The sequence below is a fragment of the Moschus berezovskii genome, chromosome 4 (assembly GCF_049115385.1).
Source record: "Moschus berezovskii isolate FMDL1 chromosome 4, NW_MosBer_1.0, whole genome shotgun sequence".
Taxonomy (NCBI): Eukaryota; Metazoa; Chordata; class Mammalia; order Artiodactyla; family Moschidae; genus Moschus; species Moschus berezovskii.
In genome coordinates this window covers 113,087,436-113,096,125 of record NC_142463.1, presented here as the reverse complement: position 1 = coordinate 113,096,125, position 8,690 = coordinate 113,087,436, and the positions used below count along the sequence as shown (strand labels likewise).

The window sequence follows — 8,690 nt, the reverse complement described above, 5'->3', positions numbered from 1 at the left end:
ATGAGATGGCTGGATGGCATCACCGACTCTGTGGACATGAGTTTGAGTGAACTCCGGGAGTTGGTGATGGACAGGGAGGCCTGGCGTGCTGTGATTCATGGGGTCGCGGAGAGTCGGACACGACTGAGCGACTGAACTAACTATAGAGTTTCTCCATCTTTGGCTGCAAAGAATATAATCAATCTGATATCAGTATGACCACCTGATGATGTCCATGCGTAAAATCATCCCTTGTGTGGTTGGAAGTGTTTCTTTGCCATGACCAGTGTGTTTTCTTGGCAAAACTCTGTTAACCTTTGCCCTGCTTCATTTTGGACTCCAAAGCCAAACTTGCCTGTTACTACAGGTATCTCTCAACATTCTACTTTTGCACTCCACTCTCCTATGATGGAAAGGATATCTTTTTTGGTGTTAGTTCTAGAAGGTCTTGTAGGTCTTAGAACCATTCAACTTCAGTTTCTTTGGCATTAGTGGTTGGGGGGTAGACTTGGATTACTGTGATACTAAATATTCTGTCATTTTTGAGATTACACCCATGTACTGCATTTCAGAGTCTTTTGTTGACTATGAGGGCTACTCCATTTCATCTAAGGGATTCTTGCCCACATTCTTGCACATTTGAATTAAATTCGCCCTTTCCAGTCCATTTTAGTTCACTGATTTCTAAAATGTCAATGTTGACTCGCCATCTCCTGTTTGACCACTTCCAATTTATCTTGATTCATGGACCTAACATTCCAGGTTCCTATGCAGTACTGCTCTTTACAGCATCAGACTTTAATTTCACCACCAGATACATCCACAGCTGGATGTTTTTTTCTGCTTTGGTTCAAACTTTTCATTCCTTCTGGAGCTATTTCTCTGCTCCTCTCCAGTAGTATATTAGGCACCTACTCTCCTGTGGACTTCATCTTTCAATGTCATATATTTTTGTCTTTTCATATTGTTGTTCATGGGGTCCTCAGGACAAGAATGCTGAAGTGATTTGCCGTTCCCTTCTCCAGTGGACAACATTTTGTCAGAACTCTCCATCACGACCCATCCGTCTTGGGTGGCCCTATATGGCATGCCTCATAGTTTCATTGAGTTAGACAAAACTGTGATCCATGTGGTCAGTTTGGTTAGTTTTCTGTGATTGTGGTTTACATTCTGTCTGCCCTCTGATGGATGAGGATAAAGGCTTGTGGAAGCTTCCTGGTGGGAAGTACTGACTGGTGAAAACTGGGTCTTGCTCTGATGGGCAAGGTCCTGCTCAGTAAATCTTTAATACAATTTTCTGCTGATGGGTGGGCCTAAGGCCAAACTATGGTAGGGGTAATGGCAACCTCCTCCAGGACTTATGCAAGCATGCTGCACATGTCAGGACTATTGCACTCAGTGTCTCTGGCCTGGGGCAGGCCAATGTCGACACGTACTTCTGCCAGAGACTCCCAAACACTCACAGGCAAGTCTGGTTCAGTCTCTTGTGGAGTCAGTGTTCTTTTCTCCTGGGTTCTGGCTCACACAATGTTTTGTTTGTGTCTTCCAAGAGTCTGTTTCCCTAGTCCTGTGGAAGTTCTGTAATCAAATCCCACTGGCCTTCAAAGGCATACCCTGGGGGTTCTTAGCCCCTCTGCCAGATCCCAGCTTGTGAAATTTCCTGTGGGTCCCAGAACTTTCACAGTGAGAAAGGACTGTTGTTAAATTTGTTATACCAGAACTCCTTTGGTACTCCAGTTTGTGAGTTGCATGCTCAGTTGCTCTATTCAGTTCAGTCACTCAGTCATGTTCGACTCTTTGCAACCCATGGAATGCAGCACGTCAGGCTTCCCTGTCCATTACCAACTCGCAGAGCTTGCTCAAACTCATGTCCATCAAGTCAGTGATGCCATCCAATCATCTCATCCTCTATTGTCCCCTTCTCTTCCTGCCTTCAATCTTTCCCAGCGTCAGAGTCTTTTCAAATGAGTCGGTTCTTTGCATCAGGTGGCCAAAATATTGGAGCTTCAGCTTCAGCATCAGTCCTTCCAGTGAATATTCAGGACTGATTTCCTTTAGGATTGACTGGTTTGATTTCCTTGCAGTCCAAGGGATTCTCAAGAGTCTTCTCTAACACCGCAGTTCAAAAGCATCAATTCTTTGGTGCTCAGTTTTCTTTGTGGTCCAGTTTTGACATCCTTACATGACTACTGGAAAAATCACAGCTTTGACTAGATGCACCTATGTCAGCAAAGTAATGTTCTGCTTTTTAATATGCTGCCTAGCCTTGGACTGCAAGGAGATCCAACCAGTCCATTCTAAAGGAGATCAGTCCTGGGTATTCATTGGAAGGACTGATGCTAAAGCTGAAACTGCAATACTTTGGCCACCTCATGCGACAAGTTGACTCACTGAAAAGGAGTCTGATGCTGGGAGGGATTGGGGGTGGGAGGAGACGGGGACGACAGAGAATGAGATGGCTGGATGGCATCACTGACTTGATGGACGTGAGTTTGAGTGAACTCCGGGAGTTGGTGATGGACAGGGAGGACTGGCGTGCTGTGATTCATGGGGTCGCAAAGAGTCAGACACAACTGAGCGACTGAACTCAACTGAACTGAGGTTGGTCACAGGTTTTCTTACAAGGAACAAATGTCTTAATTTCATGGCTGCAATCACCATCTGCAGTGATTTTGGAGACCAAGAAAATAAAGTCTCTTACTGTTTCTATTATTTCCCCATCTATATGCCATGAAGTGATGGGACTGGATGCCATGATCTTAGTTTTCTGAATGTTGAGCGTCAAGTCAAATTTTTCACTCTCCTCTTTCACTTTCATCACAGACTCTTTAGTTCCTCTTTACTTTCTGCCATAAGGCTGGTGTCATCTGCATATCTGAGGCTCCACAGTGGGGCTAATGGTGACCTCCTCCAAGAACACTTATGCCACACACTGCAACTCCCAGGACTGCTGCTGCCAAAGTCCTGGTCACCATGACAGGCCACTACTTACCCTCCCACCTCCACAGGAGACACCCAAACACTCAAAGGCAGGTCTGGCTCAGTCAGCTGTGTCCTAGGTCCTGGTGCACACAAGGTTTCTTTTGTACTCTCCAAGTGTCTCTGGAGGGTATGAGGTTTGATTTTAAGTGCAGTTGTGCCACTCTTACCATCTTGTTTCAGGTTCTCCTTTGACCTTGGACATGAGGTATCTTTTTTTGGTGGGATCCAATATTCTGTGTATGCTTTTTCAGCAGCTCATTGAAATTTTGGTGTTCTTGCCAGAGAAATGAATGTGTGTCCTTCTACTCTGCCATCTTGAGGGTATGAGATGGCAAATAGAAAGGGAAATAGAAGTGGAAACAGTGAGACCTTTTTTTGTGTGGGCTCCAAAATCACTGCATACTGTGCCTGCAGACATGAAATTAAAAGGGGCTTGCTCCTTTGAAGGAAAGCTATAACAAACTTGTACAGCATGTTAAAAAAAAAAAAAAAAAAAACAGAGATATCACTTTGCCAACCAAGGTGCATACAGTCAAAGCTTTGGTTTTTCCAGTAATCATGTACAGATATAAGAGTTGGACCACAAAGAAGGTTGAGCACCGAAGAATTGATGCTTTTGAATTGTGGTGCTGGAAAAGACTCTTGAGAGTTCCTTGGACTGCAAGGAGATCAAGTCAGTCAGTCATAAAGGATATCCACCCTGAATATTCATTAGAAGGACTGATGTTGAATCTGATGCTCCAATAATTTGGCCACATAATGTGACGAGCTGATGCACTGGGAAAAAAAAAAAACCTGATGCTGGGAAAGATTGAAGGCAAAAGGAGAAGAGGCAGCAGAGGATGAGATAGTTAGCATCATCAACACAGTGGACATGATGTGAACAAAATTCAGGAGATAGCGAATGAGAGGGAATAATACTAGCATGCTGTAAAGTCCCTGGGATTACAAGGAGTCAGACACAACTGAGTGACTGAACAACAACAAATCGTAGCCATTGTTCCTTGAGGCTCAAACTGCCCCAACTGTGACATGGAAGCCTTTTCACACCAGTCATTTGTGAATCCTTTCAACATACCTTTTTCATTGAGCTTCTCTATACCTTATGGCATGACGAAGTTGTTCCAGACTCTTGAAGAATCTTTCTGCCCCAACTAGAAATCAGCCATTTCTTCAAGGTGCTTTGGTTCCGTTAGTGTGAAAATATGTCAAAGCCATAATGTGAGCAGTAAGTCTTGGTTTTGGGGTTTTTAAGTGGCCAGGACATTTTTAACCCTAAATATTATGATGTTGTAATCATGCTTGCAATTCAAGTTTAAGATTACAGAGTTTAATATTACATCTATCTCACATCAAATTCTCTAGGCAGAAAATCTTGGTTCCAAGTGAACCAACACAACTATATCATCACTTAAACTATATACTATCCACCTGTCCACCACTACACTATATACCATCCACCTGTCCCACTGTATACTATATTTCACTAGCCTATACAAACATGACAGTCTTATAATAACAGTAATAACTCTACCACAAGAAATAAGTTTTCGACAGGGATCCACTGAGAACAAGCCATTCTCTCAAGGAACTCATAAGTAGAAGAAAAAGAAAATATACTGCTGTGTTTTGGGTACAGAATAAAGTGGATCTCTGCATGATACCAGTCAAGGGAGAGTTACTTCCACTCTAACAGTAAGGAAGGCTATCTGGAGAAACAAGCTGCTCAGCTGACCCTCATAGTTAGAAAATCATCCAAATAAAGAGAGTGAAATTATGTTAAAAATGCTCAGCAATTCTGCAAATACAATTACCTCAGCATAATTACAGTTGGTTCAGTTTGAAACATGATATTTCAATAGAAACAACAACAAAAAAAAGTTTTAAATAAGAAGTCAAAAGAATGTTACCATGAAGTTGTATACATCATTTCATTTATTCCAAGGTATATTCTTTCTCACAAATCACATCTATGAAATCTGAGTGGATCCTGCTAGTTATATTGTCTCATAATAACAATTTTCTTTATGTTTCTGCTAGGGTATAAATTATGATTTATCTTACAACCTAAAGGAACAATGATTTGATCAAATATGATGATCATTTGATGAAATATGATGAGATTGACTCCTAGGCTGACAACTTGAGTTTCAGGGTTCCTGAATACTTATTCCAAATGAAAAAGGAGACATGGTCAGGGCTCACAAGATATTCTGATATGACCTGTTAAGAACATAAGCAAAAAAAATGCTCAACTTAAGTGATATTTGTACACTATGTTCATAGCAGCATTATTCACAACAGCTAAAATGTGAATTAACCCAAGTGTCTGTTGAGAGAAGAACAGGTAAACAAAACAACATTTAAAAGGTAAGAAATTCTAATACAGGACACCACATGAATGAATTATGAGGACATAATGCTAGGTAGAATAAGCCATTCACAAAAAGACAAATGATTTCTTTTATCTGAGGTACTTGAGTAGACAGATTCATATAGACAGAAAGTAGAACGGTGGTTGGCAGGGCCTGAGCGAGAAAGGATTGGGGAAAATGGTTTAATGGGCATAGACTTCTAGTTTTTCAAGATGAAAAAAGTTCTAAGGATTGGCTGCATAAAATGTGAATGTACTTAATACTACTAAACTATATGTGTAAAAATAGCTAATGCAGTAAATTTTCCATGATGTATTTTACTGCAGTTTTTAAAAAATGAATTTACTTACAGATGGGAGTTGGGGACAAAAGGCAAATGTTCTAGCAGAAACTTTGAGACTAAAGAGATGTAATATTAGTAGATAAAAAGATTAAAAAATGAAAACTCACCAGCGTCTCCAAAACCATAATGCAAGGCATATTGAAAGAATCAAGGAGGGCACTATTATTGCCACAAGTATCAAGCCAATAGATTTGGGGTGTCCTGGCAATTGGGAGAAGACAAAGGAATGTCACTTCAAACCCATTCTCTAGTTCTCCAGGCCTTCTTGGCCATCTGAGTGTCAACACCATCATTAACTGCTTCTGCTGCATGGGCATCTCTGGTTCCCATTCTCAGATTCCCAGAGGTCTTAAACTCACAGCCACCCTTAGTCTCTCCTTCTTGCTGCATCCCACCCAGACTACAGTGGGACTACTACTACTGTAGTAGTGAAGACTACTCCTTTCTTCTCAATTGTACAGCTTAGATCAGCTGTTCTCATGCCTCTGGCACTGTAGTCCTAGAAATAAATCTCAAACTCTGCCTCTCTGACTCTCTTTCTGTCTCCCTGATTCTCTCTTTCCTTCCCACTTTTCCTCTCTCCATGCCTGTCTTCCTCCCTCCATCCTTCTCTTATCCATCAAACCCCTCCCCTTCCCGAGGCCCTCCCTCTGTTCTTGAGGACCTCCCCCTCCCGTCCCCAGCTGGGCCCCCGTTCCTCCTCACCCCAGTACAGGATGAGGTCCTGGTCTCCCAGACTGCTGTGCCTCACTCGGCAACTCAGGCCAGCCGCCTCCCCAGCCGCCACATCCAGGGTTACTCGCAGATACCAAGTCCAGTCAGCATTGGGCATGACGTCTCCTTGCTGAGTGCCAGGCTGCTCCTGCTCACCCCTCATCCACATCACCTTCACAGGTTTTGGGTAGAATCCTGAGACGTGGCACACCAGCAGTAGGCGGCCAGGCTGGGGAGTGGGGCCACTGGACAGCCAGGCCTCAGGCTTCACTGGGGTAGGAAGGAGCAATAAGAATGTCAGATTATGACTCCAATTCACAGGATAGGGACTGAGAAACCCACAAATTTGGACAGTTACCTCTTCCACTCCTATGGGCACCAAATGACTTATTGATTAATCATTTCTCTAGGTACTTCTCACTTTTGAATTTAAAGAAAGTGATCGGAGAATAAATAGAAGCATCTTGGGGAGAGCATAAGACTAACCTTGCCTCTGCAGTTCTGCCTTCCCTGCATCGAGGACACCCAGGAGATATCGAGGACAGGTTTCTGAGAGGAGTCTTTCAATGATATCGGAGATGCCTTGATACTGATTCATGAGTGCACAAAACTTCTGCCCCCTGCTGCCACTGTCTGGTGCAGGCACACAGGAATGATTCTGGATCCTCACAAAACCCAATCCTCCTAAAGCTCCTCTCAAAGAGCTTTCTATGGCCTCCCCAGGATGCAGCTCACAGCCTGCTATGACCTGGATCACAAAGGGGTCTGTGTAAAGGAAAACTGAGACAAGTTATTCAAAAGCAAACAGGAAAGAAAGAAAGAGATGGGAAAAGGGAATAAGACTTTTGATTTTAGTGGTGACAAGTTGAGAGGTGAAATTATTGACATAAAACCAATTGCAGAATTCACAACTTTTCAGAAAGAGCATTGAGGGGAGGTATGCATATCATCAATGGTGGGGTTAAGCTGTTTTAAGGATGTAGAGTGGGCAAGAGGGGAAAGGGGCAATGTGTGATGGAGTCAGAAGTGCAACATTCCAGGGTGAAGGGGAGGGTTACATGTAGAGAAGGGATTTGGCAGCAGATGCTTGAGGACATCAGTTGGAGGAGTAGGAAGTCACACTTAAGTTCACTCAGGTACAGAGTTGGAAAAGGAGGTTCTTCCTTGGGGTTTTAGAGAAGCAAGTTACATACACACAAATAAGAAATGACCTCAAGAGTGGTCACTACACAGAAGAAAGCAAGAAACAGGAAAAATCTGGGATACTGGGTGGAGGTATGGAGTCAGGGTTGAAGGCTACTCTGGACGAGGGTGTATATGCAGTTGGATAAAGAGGGGGAAAAGGGACCATCATCAGAGGGAGCAGTAGCCTGACACAAGAGAGAGAAAAGTCATTGAGATTCTCTCCAGATGACAGGACTATACTCACATTCCAACTGGAACTCATTGACTCGATCCTGCACTTCCCGAGTGAATCCAATGAGGTAGGCTCGGAAGAGGTCCTCCAGCTCAGTCATCTCCTCATCACTAAAGTTGCCCTTGGACCAGGGCTTTAGGAAAATGGCAGTGCCCGAGTCACTCTCCCAGCCATGAATCTGCAAGTCATCCAACCAGCCCGAGCCTTGATTTTGAGCCCATGTGTTATTGGCAAAGGTTGAAATCTGCTTGAGATAGAAGGAGGTTGGTCCCTGGAACACTGTAGTGATGGAAAGATAAGAAGAGTGAGGGGAAAGTGTAGAATAGGGATAGAATGAAAAAGAACCCAGAGTCTGAACAACAGTACAGAGCTTGAAACAGTTCCCTGCCCCCAAAGCTTCTGGCTCCATCCCAGCCTCCAAAATAGGGGAGAGGGCTGGAGACAGCAGAGCCCAGACCCTTAGTGGTAGGTGTGGCATGCTTTTATCCAGAACCCCTGAACCTGTGCTGGGAGCAGCCAGAGTTATTCTTACCCTCATTGTCACCACTTGGGAGGATAACTCCAAGTAACAGAAGTAGTATAAGCAGCATTTCACTGGAAAGTAGAACTTCTGACTGACTCTCAGAGCTGGTATTTGATCTCTAATTTCAGCAGTTCTTTTTTTTTTTTTTTCAGTACTCTAAATTGACTTCCTCTCTTCCCCAACTGACAAATCTTTGACCCACATTGCACATCTCAGAAAAACTGTTCCTCCCACAGCTCTGAACTCCCACTCCACCTCATTTCCATTCTTTGGTCTTCATCTCCTTTATACTTACTACCCTGGAAAAGCTCCCTTATGATGCTGAAGAGTTATTTCACCTTCCCAATCCTTTATTTC

The 8,690-nt window shown here is 43.3% G+C and overlaps 1 protein-coding gene across 3 annotated transcripts; it reads right to left on the bottom strand.

The window, feature by feature from the left end:
* Positions 1 to 4,873: 4,873 nt before the first annotated feature.
* On the bottom strand, positions 4,874 to 8,481 carry LOC129540880 (T-cell surface glycoprotein CD1b-2). Of its 3 annotated transcripts, none has more exons than XM_088834958.1 (6): positions 8,343 to 8,481; positions 7,823 to 8,089; positions 6,880 to 7,173; positions 6,385 to 6,663; positions 5,787 to 5,880; positions 4,874 to 5,184 (listed from the first exon to the last, which is right to left on the bottom strand). In XM_088834958.1, exons 1-6 carry the CDS (start codon positions 8,398 to 8,400, stop codon positions 5,163 to 5,165), a joined length of 1,014 nt encoding a protein of 337 aa, XP_088691084.1. In that variant the 5' UTR covers positions 8,401 to 8,481; the 3' UTR covers positions 4,874 to 5,162. The 3 variants fall into 3 exon arrangements, with proteins under 3 accessions (XP_088691084.1, XP_055258337.2, XP_088691085.1); XM_055402362.2 differs by having other exon boundaries at positions 6,880 to 7,158; XM_088834959.1 differs by having other exon boundaries at positions 7,823 to 7,943; positions 8,343 to 8,420.
* Positions 8,482 to 8,690: the final 209 nt, after the last annotated feature.